The sequence below is a fragment of the Phaenicophaeus curvirostris genome, chromosome 1 (assembly GCF_032191515.1).
Source record: "Phaenicophaeus curvirostris isolate KB17595 chromosome 1, BPBGC_Pcur_1.0, whole genome shotgun sequence".
NCBI classification, from domain to species: Eukaryota; Metazoa; Chordata; class Aves; order Cuculiformes; family Cuculidae; genus Phaenicophaeus; species Phaenicophaeus curvirostris.
This window is the reverse complement of record NC_091392.1, coordinates 117,922,484-117,943,367: the sequence shown is the minus strand read 5'-3', so window position 1 is coordinate 117,943,367 and position 20,884 is coordinate 117,922,484. Positions and strand designations below refer to the sequence as shown.

The following is a 20,884-nucleotide window of genomic DNA, read 5'->3' as shown; positions in this document are numbered from 1 at the left end:
ACCAGCCTTATGAGGAGCAGCTGAGGGAACTGGGGTTGTTTAGCCTGGAGAAATGGAGGCTGAGGGGAGACCTCATTGCTTTCTAAAACTATGTGAAAGGAGGTTGTGGTGAGGCAGGTGTTGGTCTCTCCTCCCAAGCAGCGAGCAATAAGATGAGAGAAGTTGTGGCCTTGAGTTGTGCCAGGAAAGGTTTAAACTGGGTATTAGGAAAAATTACTTCACTGAAAGGGTTGTCAAGCACAGAACCAGGCTGCCCACAGAAGTGGTTGAGTCACCACCCCTGGAGGTACTTAAAAGACATGTAGATGTAGTGCTTAGGGATATGGTTTAGTGGTGGACTCAGCAGTGCTAAGTTTATGGTTGGACTCAGTCTTAAAGGTCTTTTTGAACCTAAATGATTCTATGAGCTTTTAGAGACTTACTAGCTGTAAGCAGCTGAAGAAATCGAAGACTATTGAGGTAACGTAGGTGCTAGGTAGAGAGCCAAGGTCAGACCACGTGCCTGCTTCAGCATCTGCAGGACAGCAAGTTCAGCTTGAGGCACAGCAAAACATGCTCTCCCTCAAATCACAGAGAGCCCTGCTGAACCAAAGGGCTGGTGGCTGGCTGGAGCAGAGAAGGACGAAGCAGCTGTTGCTCCTGCATTGCCCATACCTCCCATAGCAGGAGGCAGCACCTCATGTCACCTATCTCTTGGCCAACCACTAGCCTGTGCCCTGTCCTTTCTGTGATCTCTAGCAGCAATACTCTCTTTAGCCTACTTTTCCCAGAAGCCTGAACCAGCTTCGGATATGCCTAACTGTGTATGTGTCAGGGAGTCTTTGTCCCTCTGCAGGAGCTTAGTAACAAAGGAAGGGTTCAAATGATCGTGAGATTTCCAAGGTAGATACAAGCTGGGGAGCTTAGCCCGTTGAACAATGGAGCTGCAAATTCTTTGCAGAAATTTAATCTAGGCAGAAATACTTCATTGTAAGGATGTTTCTACAAGTAGCAGATGAACAGCAGCATTTAACAATCCAGTCCTCCACTGAGAAATAATTACTTTGCATAGGAAATCTAATCCAGATTGTACAAAATCCTCATAAAGCAAATCATAACTGCAGTAGGAAGGAAAGGCCACAAGAAAGGCATAGAAGAACAAGGGGAAATACCTGCCTACCACATCCATAGCGTGCAAGAAGTTCCCATGTGTTTAAATCCATTTTGGTTCTTCTTGCCTGTATCTTGTTTATTTCCTACCCTAATACAGCCTACAATAGTTTCTCCTTAACCTATGTCCGGCAAGAACTTGAAACCTCATACACACACACCCCAGCAGTAAGAGGGCTGACTAAACTTTTTAGATGTTATGGCAATAAGTAGGAAATCTCTGTAAGCCACTTGCCTAGAGGTTGAGCTCTCTACTCTAAAGCAGTATCAGTAACCCAAACAAGATCATCTCTCTCTTCAAAAACAGGTCTCATTTTCACAACTAGCTTAAGATCATCCACTTTAGAAATACTAGTATTGGTCAGCGTTGTATTAATCCAAACATTTTTACTGACATCATTTAATCATGACTTCAGCTGTCCTCACACAGGTGAATCATAGCATCAACTCAGCTGTCTGTTTGTTGAACAAAGTGCTCTAGAATCAGGTAATGCCATCAGTTTAAGGGTCAGTTTGAGCAGATGCCAGAGGGAAAAAAAGCCAAAACAAACAAACCACAGTGAATAATGAAAAACTTAAGTCCCTATTTTCATGTTAACATTCTACTCTACAATACCTCTATCTTCAGAGGTTAAACATCAGTAAAACAAAATGTCATCTAGAGACTACTAGAAGCAGATATTCAGACAGAAATTGTCACCAAAGTCAGAAAAAATACACAATATTTCTCCAGCTGAAGGAACCTTTGCCTCTTTCTGCACAGTAACTTGTGAGCTACTTCAAGGCTACAATCTTCTAGAAAGTAAAATAAAACCCACACACAACTACGCCTTTTTTTGTGTAGCTGCAATCTCTTGAAAGAGCAGGTCTTTATTCTTGAAAAGAATTTATTCATCAAGAATTAAAAAAAAAAATGTTGGAAGAGGGAGATGAAGAGCAGTGGAAACTCTCAGAAGAGCAAAAAGGAATTAAGAAAAAGGGGAACTTTTGGGGGAGCTGTAAGAAAGATGTTAAGAAAAGGAACAATGAATTTTTGGTTTCTCTTCAGCAATTTCATAAAAGGGCATGAGAGTACCACACACCAGTAGTCACAGGGAATAAGTCTCACCCGGTAAGCACGAGGCTGGGAAACAAGTAGGATACTGCTGCTTAGGCTGTGCCTCCTGAACTTCCACCCAGACAGCATCAAATCTGCAGCACCTGGTAACACAGCAGGACTTACAGTGTGCAAGACAGGGATAGATGGGGCTGTGGTCACTTGGTAGGGATTCAGAGGGCAGAAATCACTCCCTAGGTCAAGACCCTTTCCCACAGAAACAAAGCAAATGAGAGGCATTTCCCTGCCATTGTCCACAGCAGTAGTGTTCTCTTGAAAGATGTAATGGCTAAATCTAGCACAGAAGTTATTACATAGAGGAAAAAGCATGTTTTAAGAAAATGGGGCGAGAGGCCACAACTGAAAACTACAGACAGTTGCCTTACAAGGCTGCCTAACACCAACCCCTAGCCAGCAGTGACATAACGTCCCTCTGGGAGCTCTGTACGGGCATCCTTCTAGTCCCTGGATTGACCTTCACCCAAGCAAACCAAGTAGATGACAGATACAAAATTAGTCAGAAATGACAGCTGGTAATAAGGATGGCACAGATCTTGATTGCCTGAGAATTCAGTCAGACCAAACATAACATGAAACCACTAATTACCCATAAGACCATAGCATCATTTCATCAGCATTGAATTCTGCTCACTTGCATACCAAAAGCGTGCTTCCTTCCTTCCAAAACTTGAAATGAAACACGCCACATTTAGAACCAGTCCCATTTTGCAAAGCCACAAAAAACTTCAATTTAGTGAGAGCTAATAGAAAGGTTATTCTGAAATCAAGAATAAAGTCCAATTTGCTGAGCATTCTAGTTTATCAAGTGTGCTAGCTCTTACATACTCTGGTTTTGGCCAGACACATTGTGAGTTTTGCTGTGTTCCTCCAAAACCTTTTGACAGATGTTTGTGAGTTTGAATCCTGGAAACTCTGACCAGATATAAACTGCGATTTCTGTTTACCCTATATATTTTTTTTTCTATATGGGTGAATAAACTCCTCCTTACCAAAACTATTTATTCAAAGCCAGTGGAAGGTGTGCAAGTTCTTGCTCAGTACTCTGTATGGTGTGTAGCTTTCTGCTGGGAGCAAGTTATGAACCATTGCTGATTCATGATTCATCCCTGAAAAAGAATAACTTTTCAGATTAGACATGCATTTAATAACAATCTCTCGGTCCCCAGAGCCCAACTGTGTCCCATGATAAGCTTAAGTAAGCAATGGGAAATTCCAGCAGCATGGGGAAACAACCAAGCCTAAAGCCAGTACAGCCACCTCCTCAGCATAGGTGGTGCAGCTGGAGCACAGTGAGGGAAGAGAGGGAGCATGGCCAGAATTCTCCACTCTCCAGTCCACAGCAGAAAAGGTCAAGTTCAGGGAGTCTTGAACAGCTATAAACTATGCTAAAACAATATGACAACCAGATCAACCACCCTTGTAAGTGCATGAAGTTTTATACAGTGCACCTGAAGATAAGGATCCCCCAAACCGAGACTTGGCTGCCATCACAGGATGTTTTGCAGCCTGAAGCTCCAAGCATTCCCCCGGGAGGCAGAGGATACTACTTCCCACAGACTTGACCCAAGTGTGTGAATCACAGCAGTTAGATATGGAAACACTGCCTGCCACTGCTCACAAATATCCAGAAGATCATTTTCAAATTAGAGTAATTTATTGCAAAAGCTAAAACCCTAAAATAGGATAGGATTTTGGATACACACCAACATGTCCCAACAGGTCTCTAAATGATGCCTCATTTTGTTTACAGGTTGCTGTCAGGTAAGGTCAGAAGTAATTACCCAGTTTCAGTAGACTGTTGCATCATAAGAACTTTCTCTAAGGAGCCAGACTGCAATTTCCAGTTGCAAACTCACTGATTAACTTTCTACTAACTATGAACTTTTATTTAAGGGTAGAAGGACTATGTGGCTACATAAGAAGAAAGCATTTAAAGAAATTACAGAAAATCACATTGATGTGGATAAGGAATAGTAAGATGACACCTCTGTGCTCAGGGTGCTCTCAAGATTTCAGAGTTGAGAACAAAGGTCTCCTCATCCTCCTATGAGCCTCTGTAACAGTCCGCTAGCATAAATATGGTCTCAAAGCTGAAGGCATACAGTGGAGGGGGAGAGGGAGGACAGGGAGAAATCACTTGAAGAAACTATCAGTGACTAAGCTGCAAAGCTTTGCCAGGTGCATAATAAGCCGTTTCCTTCTTGGCAATGGCCTTCATTCCTAGGCTAGGTGATTTCTGGCTAATCCTTTCAGAATTACTAGTGCAATTCCCCAGCTGGTGCCAGTCCCATCTGGTTATCACCATTCATTCAGTGCCCAGCTGCTTTACCTACATTACTCAGCCAGTACTGGAGGTTGGCAAAACAAGTGGAAGAGCTGGCAAGCAGATCAACCCTCCCTTCAAAATAACATCCAAATTGTCATGTCCACTTAATTCACAACAGCTTCTTAACCATTTACTTTGGAGTAACCACACAGAGGTACCTACTCCAAGTCAAAAGGGTTCCAGCTCAGCATCTCCCTCCCTGCCCAGCACCTTGCTTCAAATCATCATCACATAACAACATCTCACCATCCTTCTATTTATATTCAGTTCACAGATCCCTGACCCACAGAGCTGTTCACAGGGCGACATCCTTAGTATACCACAGCGACGCTATTTCCAGGGTTAACAGAGCACTTATGGAAAATATCATTTTCTTAACTTATTTTAAAGGAAGAGTTTTAGTGCTCCAAGAGCGTAAAGCTTTCAACAGGAGCACTTAGCCATTTTCTCACCCTCACCCCTCCTGCACTGGAAAGATACAGCATGAATCATTTTAATTTGGGACACAAATTCCTGCTATTTTGTAGGCATTTGGAAACATTTGGTTACTTGCCTATTTGACCAATTTAATTTTATTGCAAGCTGAGTTTATGTGTTCAGTAAATGGCTTCACACACGTGACAAAAGAGTTGGATGACAGAGACATTTCCAAGAAGTTCAGAGTTTCACAATTTAATCATAAGCTTTAATTACATTGCATGCCTTAACTATTTCAGGTATGTTACCATGTTAAAAAGTTATAAATTAGTATTTTAATTCTTCAGGAAGTGATTCTTCATTCTACAGCCTTACTCAGTTAAATGTTTTCAACTCTGAAAAATAAGTCCTAAATAATTCCTTTGTCAGATTAAAATGAACAGCAAATGGAACAACTTCTAAATTTAAAAAAAAAATTCAAAGAAAAAAAGTTGTTAGTTCCTCTACTTCCTTTTCATTTAAGCCAGCACTCAAAAAAAATAAAGGGAAAAAAAAAGTTAAGTACCTAATAGAAACTCTTTATTTTAAATGCTGATCCACATGGTGACCAAAACATCTTACACCAGCTGAACTGCACAGACAAGAACAGATCCCCCCTTTAGTGTACCAAGAACAATCTTTCTGGAAGCTCAGTATAAACATTTTTGTTTCCCCTATATCATATGCCCGCACATCACAGTAAGAAATGTTATTTCAACTGAACAAAGAGCAGTGGTATAAGCTAAATTAAGGGTTAGGTGCTCCAGCTAGTCATTTCTAAAGCGCCCCTGTGGTTAGATGCAGCTTCCTAAAAGAAAACCTCCTTTGTTCCTCCTTTATGTGCAAGTTTAAACTTCAGTAGGGAAGTGACAAAAGCACGTGGGTGACAAGAGCACTTAACATTCACATGCAATTTGGATGCAATTTGGTATTTCGGGTCTGATTCCACTTCCCCTGATGCAAGACTTCCGTTATGGGCTTTTCTGAGAACCAGACACCCCACAGGGACTCTGTGGGAGAGAGCCAGCCAAAGCCAGAGGTGCAAACACAGGCACAATTGTATGGTTCTTGAGTCAGAATCCAAACTGGCTGACTCTTCAGAGGAATGACATCACTCCTAAGAGCTCTGACTTTTCGGTCATTCCCATCTGCTGCTATGGCACCTTTACACACACCTGGCATCTCCCAGATTTTGAGGTGTTTCTGCACAGGGAAAGATAACGACCTCCTTTACCTGTGGAGGACATAGGCACAGTCACAGCACCACTACACTACAGAGTGTGAGTACAGAGAATCAGCTGCAACACTGCCCTCTTTCAGTCTGGCAAAAGGCCTCCCTGCTGCCCATCAGCAAGTTGGTGCAGAGCCTTGGTCCCTCCTGATCCACCTCGTTATTGTACCAGTGCCAGGCCAGTGTATGGGATAAGTTTTGTCCTGGTATTTTTGCAGAGCAGCCTTATATGGAGTAGAACAACTGTACAAAGCAGAGAGGGAGGATAAACTACATGGGGCACCATGAAAAACTAATCAGGCAGATAAGAGTGACCATCTGTTCAATATCATTTACATGAGACAGGCAGAAAGGAAACATAAGCTCTCTTTGCATAAATTTATACCCTTCCTTGAAACAATAACCATTACAACAGGGAGGCAACCATGGGAGAAGTTAGTAAAAAACATGTAGGACACACTGGTTTTAATGTCAAAGAAGCCAAAGATTGCACATGCCTTACATTACGTATCAGGAAGGGGAAGGTAAACGAAGCATAACCAGGGCTTGGCCACGAGGAGAGAAGGAGAAACACAGAAATGCAGCTCTTGGACCTTGGTCACCCCAGGAAGCACCACTGCACCAGGAGCAACAGGCAGGAGAACAGCACCAGCACCTTCCCCAGACAGGGCTGCCTCGGTGGTAACAGAAGAGGACTTTGGCTAAACCACCATTTCCACTGTCAGTATTACCTCTGGAGCACACCAGGGAAGAACAATCTCTTGGATATGTGTACTCCTTAAGCTACCAGATACTATGAGGACAGGGAGAGAAAGGCCAAAACCTACTTTCTACACGCACACCCTCTTTGGTTTTTCCTCTTTGAAAAATTACCTGATTTAATCGCGTCCTCAAAGCAGTAGCTCTTCTAAACAGCTTTTTCCTCTTACCTGTATTAGCTGTAGGTATTTTGTTGGTAGATAAGGCAGCTTGGGTGGTATTTGGTAGTTTGAGAGATAGCATCTACACCCTTCTTGATAAACACAATATCCACTAGATTTCCCCACCTTCTTTGATCTCAGCTGGCTATAGAACAAGAATCCCTTCACTGAGTTGAAAGCTCAAGGCTAGTCAGTGCACAGCTTGTCTAAGACTACTTGTGAAAATAAATATGCTCTGCGTTTTGTAAGAATATTTAGAGTGTAAATACACTCCATTGCATACACTCTCTGCATTATATAAAGTACATATAATATACTGTGTTTATTATACACACAGGGTGACAAACAGACTGAACCACAGCAAATGAATTACTAATAAATAAACTATCCCCTTCTGGAGAAATGCTTATGGCAACAAAAATTAAGAGCCTTTCACTCTTTTGATTTTCCAGAGACAGAAGTAGCAGCTGGAGTGTTTGGTGAAGTCTGCAACAAGGGAGAATTCCCAAGGGCTGGGAAGACACAAAAATGAAATGGTAAGCTACGCTTTTCTTGTGTTGCAAAGCAGCTGAAATTTGGGGGGGAGGGGAGAGGGAATTCCATTTAATTACCAACAGAAAGTGATCTCAAGAGCAAATTAGGGCTACATATACACAATTTTGTCCACATGAGAACACAAGCAAGAGGCATGGGTCCAGTGTTTGCGACTGAAGCCCCATCCATTTAACAGCCATTGAGAAACCTCAGGCCTACAGGCAGGACATACAATCCATGCCAAATAGAGTTTCTAACACACCCAGCTTCATATCCAAATTCTTCTCACAGATGAGTTGTGTAACAGGGCATAAATTATGCCAGAGGAAAGGTCTTTGATCTCTGCTCCAGCACTGTAACAAAGCATTTGGCATTTCTCTCTCTCTCACTTTATTAGGGAGACTGCTCTCTGGATGGTTGCCTGCTTACTGTTTGCATCTCTGCACAGAGGTAAATATGCTATAATACACATCTAGGAATTTGTAGAAGTACTTATATGTGAATACACAAACTGCAAACTGAAAGTCTTGGAGCAAAACAAGACAAATAAATGCTTTGTGTTGAATATATTCCATCACAGTCCAAGGTTTGCAAGTACAAATAATAACCTTCAGATAAACCTCTATATCTGAAGGAAGTGGTGTCAAGGTTAAGGTGTTTCGGGCCCACAAATATGTATCTATAAAGTTCATCCTGCCCACAGCTTTCAAAATACTCTACTATTACCATAACATTAAGGATGACTGGGAATCACATCCTTTACAACCCTCAACAGTTTAGCATCTGGTTTTGATGAGTTTGAACTCACCAAGTTGCTGGGGTCACTACAGGCATAACCAGATAAGTGAAAGGACCGGAGCCCAGCAGCAGTGTCTCTCCCTGAATCGTTGCACATGCCCTGCCAAGTTCTAGCAGAGCTGACGTATGCAGATTAGATATGATCTTCCCTATGAAAGGGATACATTAGTATGAGCCGGTGCGGGGGTTCTATAAGCTGCACAGGCAACTCCTTGTAATTTCTTTGTCTGAAGATTAAATCCATCAATACTAAGACCTGTGTGTGGTCAAGACTCCTTTGTTTGCCAAGAAAAGCTTCACTTTCACCAGGCATGGCCATGGTCCAGGAGTTCCACTTCATCTGGAACCAGTCTCCAACTCTCTTCTGGAAGCACAACCGATATTTTTAGAGAAAATTTTCAGGCTTCTCCACAGAACAGTGTGGAAAGTCTATTGCCACTCCAGATGTACTCTTTCAGTAGCTGACTGCACCTGTAAGCCATCTAAGTGACAACCCTTTGACTGTCTTCCCGCTCCCCAAACCCTCATAATAAGGGAATTTAAGTTCAGTATTCTGAGTATTTACACTAGTATTGCAAACAGCTCCCTACTCATCCCAAAATACTTATACATGTAGGTAAGAAACGAGCCTGGAAGCAATCATCCTCTTGTCAGCATAACATGTTTCAGTTTGAGCTCATAAGTACTCAGAAACACAAGAAATTCCCTGTTGCCTTGTTTCTAACACTGGAACACTTTTCTGCTTCACCTATTACTTCCACTATTAAGCTACTTCGTCTGCTATCAGAACTGTGCTAGTATTGCCACAGTGAACTTGAGATGTTCTCAAGACCTCTCCTTTTCCAAGCCCTTTTCCACAAGGCATAAACTCCAGATCACCTACTAGATCCCAGATTCCTCTGGTATAAGCGATACATAACTCATAAGCAAAGACTATTACCCTAGATAGGGGGAGAAAGGGGGGAGAAACAAAAAGCCCAGTCTTTTTGAGCTTCCTTGCACCACAGTCTGGATACTGAAGTGGCAGTGTTTTCTCATTAAAGGAACCTTACAGATCCATTAAATTTGCACGCTCAACTTCACCTTAATAATATTAAACATTTGGGCAACACTTAAAACTACTTAAAACCAAAAATATCCACAAAACAAACTCATCTTACTTTACATTTGAGTCTTACAGCTGCCAAGTGAAAGCTGTGTACCAACACGCATTTTTACCAAGGTAAAGAAAGGCACCTTCCACGTGCAAAGCTTACCAAGTAGATTGGATGAACACTATTTGTATACACCAGCAGCAGCTGCCACCATCCCCACTGTTCATGGTGCTTCAGCCTTCTGGCCAGGAAGCATTCTGCTTCCACACCACTTGATGCATCAATAGCCTCAGCAAGAAGCACAACATCACAAGTCTTCAGCATAGCTTTACTCTTCTTCTCAAGACTGGCTTCCGTAAAGGCACTTATTTGACTTGTACCCAGACTCTGTTCTTCCCACCTACAAAAGACCTCATGCAGTTGTAGGCTCTGTTAAATAACTTGTTATAGCCAGATTTCAGTCACTTGCTCTTGTCCCAGGCAACTTCAGCAATACCTCCTTTTTTTTTGCCTCCTGCTGTGCTGGTTTTACCAGCTGAAAGCAGCATGAAGTGGGACGGGCTTTTATGGAGTCATCACAAGCATTACAAGGTTTGTACACCATACCATGCAGGAAAGGAACTACTATGCTGGGCACCACTGTTCTTCATCTTTAGAAGTAGAATAAAAAGCTGAAGAGTAGATACATGCACTTCTAAAACCAGTATCAAATTTACAAGTGACAGCAATCAGAAGATAGGACTAACCCTCTCTCTCCCTCTTTTGTTCATCAAACAAACGCTTATTGTCCATTTTTCTGAATGGAGCTACAAGTTTTGTTTATTTCAGGATTATCTTTTCTTCATCTATGTGCAACATCATACATTGCAACCACTCTCTCTCCTAATGGCATCCTCAGGACAGGACTTTTCCCACCAGAAAGCTCTTCTGGAGACTCACTTCTTGCAGGTCTCACAAAACACCTGTAGCAGCGTCAGGCACACTAATCTCTGTGCTGTGGATAGTTAACCCACGGTCAGCCATAACCGCAGTCTGCTTTCAGATGTGGCCTTGCCTCAGAAAGACTCTGCTGAGCAGAGTTCTACTCAGCTTCCCCAGACCCAAACAGCTCAGGGGTGGCTCTCAGGCAGCTTCCTCCACTCCTTGCCCTTCCTCAGCTGGTGGTGTCCTTCTAGCTGTGCTGGGTACAGCTAATGGCCTGGGTATGTCACCAATTGCAGGGCTCAGGCAGTCTCCTTGGGGAGTGTAGGATCATACAGGCCATGGCAGCGCAGGTACAGTACTGTGGAGGCCAGGCTGTACTATAAATAAAATAAGACCATTGTTTGGATACTGTTGTAATTCGGGTTCTCCTTGATAAGCAAAACTTGGTCAGTGACTGATGCACATTTAGCTGAAAATACATCTCTCCGGTGCTATTTCTGGCTATCAGTGGAAGGAAGCTCCACTTAACTGTGTGGAGAGCTCATCCCTTTTCAGCTAAAGGTTTATATTGTTGGGCAAAAGTGGACTGAGATTTTGAAATGAAAAATCTGAAAACTTGAGGAAAGCAGATATTTGGTGACAGAGTAATAATCAAAGACACTTACCGGGATCGGGAATTTAGCTTTTGGAATTATACTTCTTCAGCTTTCATGTCTGTCTGGATGGACACAATCAGAACCACAGAATCACTAGGTTGGAAAAGACCCACAGGATCATTGAGTCCAACCATTCCTATCAATCACTAAGCCATGCCCCTCAGCACCTCAATGTAACACCAAACGAGCCTCAAACCAAATGCTGATTAATACGGAAACAGAGGCCCAAGCCTGTGAAATGCTGAGCCCTGACTGATGTTAGTGATTTTAAGGGAGCACTGGGACTCTCTTTGGTCTTTAGCCTAACACATGCACAGAGCTGGTGCAGGCCTAGAACACAGGAACGACCACAATGTGACCGAGAACATTTATTTCTGTATTTAGTCTGATCACTTACCCCTTATGCTTCACAGAATGCTCGCCATGAAAACAGGTTGAGTTGTTGCACAGTGAATTTCAGCTTTTCTTCTTGGCACAGTTGCAGACTCAAGCTGCTTTTTTTCTGTTCCCTGCTGCGGATGAGCTTTCCATTCAAATTAATTCATCTGCTTTTTAATTTATAAAATCATTTTATTAAACAGTTTTGGTCAAAGAGTTAATCTAAGACCGCATTTTTTGCTGAAAATACCTAGTTGTCTATAGTTGTCTATAATTTATATATGTATATATAAATTGTATATATGTATATATAATTTATAATTTATAAATGCACAGAAACCTTCAAACTTTCTTCCATAATCCAGTCCTCCCGTAGAAAACGTAACACCACGATCTAGTAAGAGTTTTCCTGCAGAAAAATGCCCTGTTCTGTCAGACTCTCTGCAAGATGTTGCAGAAGGGAAACAGGGGCCTCTACCACATTATTTACAAATTGGGAGGCACAATCCAATAGGTAAGCAATGGGAGCTGGGGGAAACCATACTCATCCAGGACTTTTCTCTTGCTGATGTAACAGAATCACAGAATCACAGAATCACAGAATAACCAGGTTGGATGCTTCTCCTTTTTTCAGCCAGACTTCCTACAAAACTAAAACTTGCTTAATCATGTCTGCCCATCTTCACATCTCTGCATCCTCTTCTCCCCTTGTGAAATGACCGATTAATTAAAATCAAACCTGACACTTCATCTCAAAGACTAAGATCCCCAGAAGGCGGGAGGGAAATCACCAGCTAAGGAGATGAATTCAAGCAGCATCCATACTGACAAAGTGAAGGCAACTTGCCCACAGCAACATCTCTCCTTCTGCACAGCTGGCTGGGCACTGAGCACCCAGGGTCCTCAGTCCTGGCATAGCACACGTTGCCTCCTGCTTGGCTGGGAGCAGGAGAACATAGGCAGAAGAAGTGGGGAAAAAGAGAGGCAATAATGATAATGAAATGAAGGCAAATTGTGTATGCCCAGCTCTGTTGCACGCTGAGAAAGTTGTTCTTTATTCCAGGTCAACTAGACACAACACGCCGTGCATTTGTTGGAGAAACTGTCGTTTTGCCTTGCACCACCACCTCTCCTGGAGAACTGGCCCTTTCCAAGTCAATGCTCTACTGGCAGATAGGATCTGTCATAGTGCACTTTTTCCACAATGGGCAGGATTCACTTGAGAGACAGGACGAACATTACCATGGCAGAACTAGTCTTTTTTTGGATCAGATGGAGCACGGCAACTTTTCCTTAAAGCTCTCCAACATCCAGTTACAGGATGCAGCTGTATATACTTGCATCTACAAACAGACTGGGGATCATCCCAACAAAACACAGAAATCAAAAATTAATCTCATTGTGTCAGGTAGGACTTTTTTTTTTTTTTAGTCCAGAGAGAGGGATTTGAGGGCAGAATTTCTTGCTGACAAGCTATATATGGCCATTGATTAGGACAACTTCAATTTTTAAAGAACGTCTTCACTCGTTTTCACTCTATTCCTTGCTTTTCTGGGAAGGCTAAGAAATGAGAAGGGGGAAAAAATACATCTTCGTTATGCTTCAGCAAAGCACATCCACAGAAGTAGCAGGACTTCTGGAGGCAAGATGCCATTCCCTTTGCAGGCGACATTAATGAGTAATAATGTCTCCCCAACTTTTAAGTGTTTGGCCATTTATAGTTTTTTACAGTCCTGGATCCACTTTGTCCTAGAGGAATGGGAGAGTTTATTTCATTGTTTGCACTTGGCTCTGTGAAGCAGCATTAGTTTCATCCCTAGTAACTGGTTCAAAGCCCAGGCCGTGTCCTTTCAGATGAAAGACAGGCAGTTGCGAATTACCTTTTCCCTTAAAGACCTGGATCTGGTGACAAGGCTGGGCACTTGCAACAAGAATTATTAGTTTCCTTCCTTAGAAAAATAAGTGAGACTATAGCACATGCTTGAATAATGCCAAACAACTGAGCTAACATGTTTGAATCACCTACAAGCATGGCCAATGGAATTGAGTATGAACAGCTGCCCAAATGAAAAATGAAATTGAAAAAGGGGGATGCAAGCGAATACAAAGAAAATAATATTTTTATGGTCTTGCTTGAATAAATCATCTGGAAACTTTCATTATGGTCAACACACAATTATTTTGGCTTAAAATAGAAAAGAAAAAGTTAATTTTCAAGTAATATAAACCCTTTAAAATCTTTTGTTTTAATGCACATCATTCACACAAGAAAAAAAAATTTTTTGAAATGTGAAGTGAAATGCATTGGTCCAGAAAACTTCAACCTGAACTGGTTTGCAGTTTTCAAAATGAAAAAAAATGTTTTGAAAATGCAGAATCAAAATTTTTTCATTATCTCATTTTTGAGAGCAGCAAAGTATCTTTTACTCTGATTTAATTCTGTGATCATATTTAAACTTTCAATTTATTTAATGAATGTATTCTTTCTCAGAAAAAAACAGTAATCCTTAGATTAGTTGTTAGTACTCTTTCTATTCTTGCTTAAATAAATAACTTTGATTATTGTGTCTTTTTCCAGCTCCATCTAGCACTGAGGAAGCACCTTCTCCTTCTGGTAAGGCAATACTGCTTAAACTGATAAGGGTTTAAGTGATTATCCAGTGCTTTAACTTGAATTTGGAAGATTGGTAAAATATGCTACATAAAGAAATTCCAATAGATCTATGGTACTTGTTCTCTTTTACTAAGTCTAGTAAAATGTAGCCATCCCAGACAGGGAAAAATACCCCCACCACTAAGACAGACCTAGACCCCAGAAAGAAGAACAATGAAGTGCCAGTAGTCACTAATCCATAAAGCTACTCACCATTATGGGCATCATAAAAATCAATTAAAAGCAAGCAACATGAAAGCTATTTGGTTCTGGGAGTTAAGGCCTTTGTAAATTACCTCAGTATGAATGAACTACCAGATAATAGATTTGGAGAGGAGTCCTTTGGGGTAAATAAGGTAATAAATATTCTAAAAATGCATGATTAATAACTCTACATAAGCTCTTCTGGGAAAATTAAGGTAGATCTCATCCAAAGGCAATTAGAAATTATAGTGCAGATGCTAATGTCTAGGTTTAATCATTATGGAGAACTACTTACGTTACAGGCATTTGTAAACACTTTTGGAGTGAATGCAATTCAGAAAGACTGTTCAGCTCTGTGTCAGTAAATTCTCCTGTAAAAATCCTGCTTGTAAGCCAAATTATTCTTACTAGCTCTACAAAATCATCAACTGGTATCAAACCTGTAACATTTTGTCATGTAAAAATCAATAGCTGCAATTTGTATCTTACTCACTGTACCTGAAAGATATAATCCATTACACAACAACAATTACATTACAGTTAACAGAGTAAGTTCAGCCACAATACAATGCACTAGGTTACAGCCAGATTAAGCAGCAATAAAATCAAATAGAAACTAAGGAAAATAAAAGTTTCAGTGTTTCATCCCATGACCACACAGAAGAAATCAGCTCTGTACTTCATGAGCAATAAACAACTTGAAAAATTAAAGGAAATATCCTTTTTAGGCCTAAGATAGCTCCTAAATCTGGCTGAAAGGTCTTAAAAAAATATGAAGTTAAATTCAATATGCTATCACATGTATCAGTGACACAGCACCAGAATATAACATTATAAAAGCAAAGAGAACATGAGCTAGAATATCCATAGCCATTACCTTCCACGAGATATAAGAAATTATCAAGGGCCAAACTTTTGAATGCAGTCAACAATGGAAGTTTCTCACAACCAAAAGGTAACTAGACTGTACTTAAAGGAGATAGTAGAAAAGACATTTGACTCAGTCAAAAACTTTTTCTCAATATAAACTATTTCTTACCATGGAAAGGTATTGTCACTGAAAATTAAAAAGTGATTGGGACAAGGGGCAGTGTTTCAGTTTTGCTACAGGAGAACAAACTGAATCATACACTTTAGACGCATGAAGGTTCTTGCACTGCTGGATTTTGAGGAGCTTGGAGATGGAGAAAAGAACAAAAGCTTAATTATTTAAACATAATTTTTTGCAAAAAAGGAAAAGGTATTTCCTGCTGTCAATTCCTTTTAAAGAAAATAATCTTTAACTATCATTTCTCTTTTTTGAAGAAAATCATCAGCCACATCTGCCATTTTTTTATTTTCAGCAATTTCTTAAGAAAGGGAGGTAGAATCTGTTTTGTATTAGTTGTTATTTTGGAAAGGACTTAGGAAGGTTAAATGACCTCGTGAGAACAAAGACACAGATGCAGAAATAGTTCTCACACTTCGTAACCATCATAACCAGATTGGCATATATTTATTATTTTTATATAAAACAGAAACAGTTCTTTTCTATTTCACCTCTGCATCCTTTCTGTTTGCTTATTTGCTGGATTGACGTTTTTTCCTTATTATTTTAAAGAGCCTAATTTTACTGTCATTCTGGGTTTCTTGAAAGACTCTTTCTAGATCAATCAAAACCTGTTTTAATTTTTTTCCTGAGAGAAATGAATTTGCCTAGGCCTGGAAGAGTCACAGTAGGCCAGGAGACTTGCTATAACCCTACAGTTATGTCAAAGAGACTACCCAATATTTACTTGCTCTTTACATGCTACTACTACATACTCCTTCTAGGAATAGGAGGAAGCACCCTACTAGTGATAACTTAACTGCAGCAACATACTGAAAGCTGATACCACAGCAATAGGAACTGCCTAAGAACTGGTATAGAAAACAATATACAGCTGGATCTTCCCACAGAAAGACTTGGATCTAAAGGCTTTTAAGAAAAATTTCTCTACTGGTTAAGTCAGTGGTTCAAAAATCTTTTTTTTACATCTGTACTATGTCCAGCATAGGTTGCAGGTACCACCTGTGGCAAGGGTAATCTGTGCCCCGTGTCTACACTGTGGCTTCTATACCAATAGAGGCACGCAGTGCTGCTACAGCCTATGTGTCTGTGGCCTAGACCTTTTAATACCTCTTACCATTATTTATGGACTCTTAATCACAACCTCAGGCCCTGAGAAGGTAGAATGATAATGTAATTTATACTCTTTCATTTGTTGTTGTTTTATCAAGATTTTAAACAGGTGTTTTCAATCATTCAGAAAAGAAAGTTCTCTTCATTTTTGCTGATTGACTGTACCTTTTCTATGAAGGAGAAAAAATTATTTGTCACAGTACCTCGTTACTGGTTTTTTTCTGGATAGTGCACACATATATGCACAAAGGAGAACTTTGAAAATGAGTCCAAATCCCCATGATTTTACGAACGATCTTCCATAGAGTCATTCACGTGAAATATATCACACAAACATCAAAAACACTTCTTGACCACCCACCAGTTACATGCTGACATTCTCTTTTTCAAATTTTCAGGACACAGTCAGATTTCCTCGAGAAGCCTTGCAGATGCACCATGTCTGGCTATGCTTCCCCTCTCTTTCCACCTGCTGGTCACGCTAGGGGTTTGGCACTTGTAACTGGAGAAACCAACCTTCTCTTTTGGGAGTTCTCCTCACCAGAAAACCTTGCCGGGCAGAACGGCTCTGAAGGGTTAGCATGAGAACTGTTTCAGAGCCATGTGGAAGAAAACACCCCTAGCTGAAACACACCTAGCATTAGGTGTTTACGTCCTGCATTTTGGTGTTCCACAAAGCCAAAGGCAGCAAAACTGGAGGTGGCAAGTCTGCTTTTTCATTGTTTCTTGGAAGCCAGTTTTAGTGCTGCCGGAATGAACTTTTTATTTTGGATTTTGTGGGTTTGCTTTAATGACTCACAAAACTACAAGGTCACGTTATAATTGAACCTAGTGAGAGCTTTTGCCGAAGATATCATCTGCTGTTCTTCAAGAGAACTGCAAGGAAGAAAAGGGGTAATTATACTCTGTGTCAGATAAAAACTGGAAGTAGGAAGATGCTGGTGTTTTGTGAAATGTAAGGATGGAAACATTGTGAAACTTTTTCACTCTTCACGGGTTATCAGTAACATTTTTTTCCACAAGCAATGTAGTATTTCTTCAGCGGAAGGGTGAAGCTGACCAAGAAAGATGATGGAAGTTCATAAAACATCAACATAGAAGAAGGAAGTGATGTATTATTACAAAATTGACTTCTAAATAAGCCAAAAGGTTTAGAAGGCTGAATTCAGTATTTACTCCATTTGTCATGAAACACGGCAAGGTAAATACGATCTTTATGCAAAAGCTGGATTCTTAAGCTAGAACTGTGCAATAAGAAATTATTACTGTGACATTGCTACTTTTAAAATTAAAAACTGGTCAGAACAATTGTAAATGATACCTATGCAAATTAAAAAGGTTTAGCTCTGGAAATGTTCAATTAACATAGCATAACTGTCCTGTGTAAAACTAAGACTGGAAGGTTCCTGTATACCAACAATATCAAGAAAGTGCAGAAGTTTAGTTTCAGGCCAGAGCTGCTGTGACCACACTATTAGAGAACTGAGAAGTGTCTGGAGAACTATTCACCCGGGCTGGTGAACAGCGGCAACTGCAACGCACTCCTTCTGGCAGAGCGCTCAAGCAGACGGAAATGACTCATAAAGATGCACATAAAGTCATTTTGATTTGGAGCAGTTCCATCCTCTTTTCAAAGGAAAGACTGTGTTGGTTTTTCAAGGAAGGGAACAGAATAAAATAGAGCTTAAAATGGTGTTGAGGTAAAGGAGATAGTTACCTTTAACTTTCTTAACAAAGGGCTCTTTCCCATGGTGGGGAAGAGACACAAAATCCCATGCACAGCCTGTGCTGCTGCTGCAGTGAAACTCAGTTGGTACTTAGGCTACCCTGGGTACAGAGCAGCTTTGCATAGCAGCTGGGGCCCCTCTTCATGGAAAGATTTGAGTATAAGAACTGCACATATTGTGATTGTCTTTTTGTGTCCTACCCTCCAAATGTCTGTCATAGATTCCATTTATTTTTCAAAACAAAATTTGACTAAAAATAAAAAACTAAGAAAAACCCTTATGAGAGCAATAATTTGGTGTCTGAGAGTTCTTTATTTGTATTGGTGTTGTTCCTACAGTTAGCTAAGCTCCCTGTGTAATCAGGAAGTCCAAAAGATGGAATTTGTACATGTCTGTCAATCCCAAAAGTCTGCATTGCTTGCCCTTATCTCAAAGACTGTATGACTTCTGTAAATCTAATAGCTACTTAAGCAGTCTTCCGCTTTTCAAAAGGTGGAGGCACATGACCAGCATGAGCACCTCCACTCACAAGTGCAAGATGTGTGACTAAACAGCTGCAAAAATTTCTTGGGCAAGCAAATGAATGATCACTTAAATACCTTTATGTGGGCATGCAGGGCTAGAAGTGAGCCTCACTGTTCTGGAAATGTGGAGAGGGACAGCCCAGCTGTATATTTAAAAGTGGGCATTGTGCCGGCCAGTGCCTACAGGGAATGCCTAATTCTCTCAGTTGTCTGCCTCTTTCATCCTCGTAAGTGGTTCTCCCTGCCTGTGCAAACTGGTATGAATCACAGTAAGCACATGAGCAGACGAAGGCAGGAGGAATGAAGGGTGGAGGGAAGAAAACTAGGTGACCTCTAAATGTTGCTTACAACGTTAGTTTTTCATGACTCTGATTTGCAACAGCACTTGGGATGTTTTAAATGTCCCTGTTCATTTTATTTTCCCAGAGCTGTAGTTAATGCCATTCCCCACAGTAATACCCAACTGTCATTTCATTCTCCTCGGAGAGCGCAAGGGAAGGTTTGAATGACTAGCAGTCCTTGATTTGTCCTTCTTTGCCTGGGTGATGACAAACAGCAAGCATATGTCTTGAAGTTTACTCAATGTGCAGAACATGAGCAGCGCATACTGTTCTTTCATTTTCATCACAAATGAGAGGGATAGCTTTGAAAATTAAGAAGCACAATAACAATTCACACATCTAAGAAAGAGGAAATCTCCACTTCTCTCACTTGTAGTACCTTGGTGGCCCATACCTATATAGTTCATATTGCAAGAACACTGGTGGATAACCTGCCGCATTCAAGAAACTCTTAAAGAGATCCTTGCACAATTACTTTTGCAAAAGAATGGCTGCAGGTTCATTTTTTCATGTTTGACAGCAACACTGGTGAGAGACAAAAAGGAGTTTGTTCATCTTGTAGTTTAAAGTAAGGCCAGTTAACGCTTTCCAATGAGCTCCCTCCAGTTCCATATGATGCGGAAGAAATGGCCCATATAGATCATCAGCAAGAAATTAATGCAATACATTTAATGCAGATTTTTCACCATAATTTCAGCTAAGCCTGAAGACAGTCATTTACATAGCATGCGAATCAGCAGTTGAACAAAGGGTACTGAAAATAAGAATGGAAAGTGATCATTTTTAAAAACAGCACAAAATCTCATGTTGCTCTGTGTAATGCAATCCTCACTGCAACTCCTGTCTCAGCAACTGGGATTGTCCAAGTTTAGTCCCTTCTCTCTCCCTCCCTCTCTATCTCTTTCCACAGAGATTCTGACCATCACTGAAGTCACCCTGATAACCAGATATCAGTTCTTTAATTCTTCTTCACCCATACAACAAGCAAACTTCCCCTCAGCCATTTCAAGCCATGGAAAGGAGGAAGAAAAACAGTTCAAACAGAAGGCTCAAGCCCTGGAATGCAGGCAACTCTCAATTATTTGCAGATGGAGGATTATCTAAACTCCCACACTGAAAAAATAAAGAAATATGTTTGTATACACACATATATAAGAAACTGCTAGCTTCCAGAAACAGTGTGTTTCTTTCCAGGGGTATTTCTTGGGCTGATAAAAGTTTCTTGTCATGAACCGTGGTTTTAGGTCACTTTGGCTATAACAGATTATTTAAAAAGAAAAAAAAACAAACCAAAAAACCACAAAAACAAACAAAATAAGGCAAAATGAAAACCTAAAAAAACACCACCACCATCAAAAAAAAACACTGTGTACTTTTATGACTTTATACTACAGTCTTCCTCATTTTTTAGAGGTAACTATATCACAGGAAGGCTTCAGAGCTTAATGAAAGTATATTTGATATTATACTTTCAGGGGGATAAATAAGTCACTGTGTTGAAAAAATTAGTATTAACAAGACTGCAGGACAAAGGCATTCATGATGATGGAATTGGATTTTCTACTCCAAAATAAACAGGAAGCATTATTTGTTTGGTTCTCTCTATGCATCCAAACTGTCACCATAGCATTGTCACACAGAAAACAACAGCTGGAACATTGTGCTGGGGTTAAGGGCCCATTGCTCACACA

The 20,884-nt window shown here is 40.6% G+C and overlaps 1 protein-coding gene across 2 annotated transcripts in view; it reads left to right on the top strand.

The window, feature by feature from the left end:
- The window catches only part of LOC138728966 (V-set domain containing T-cell activation inhibitor 1-like), a 32,893-nt gene extending 14,984 nt beyond the window's left edge, over positions 1-17,909 (top strand). For both annotated transcript variants that reach the window (XM_069872745.1, XM_069872736.1), the window contains 5 exons: positions 7,652-7,735; positions 8,131-8,183; positions 12,647-12,991; positions 14,162-14,197; positions 17,000-17,909. In XM_069872745.1, the coding sequence (XP_069728846.1) occupies positions 7,728-7,735; positions 8,131-8,183; positions 12,647-12,991; positions 14,162-14,197; positions 17,000-17,103 (546 nt within the window). In that variant the 5' untranslated portion in view covers positions 7,652-7,727 and the 3' untranslated portion in view covers positions 17,104-17,909. The remainder of the gene's footprint in view (positions 1-7,651; positions 7,736-8,130; positions 8,184-12,646; positions 12,992-14,161; positions 14,198-16,999) is intronic.
- Positions 17,910-20,884: the final 2,975 nt, after the last annotated feature.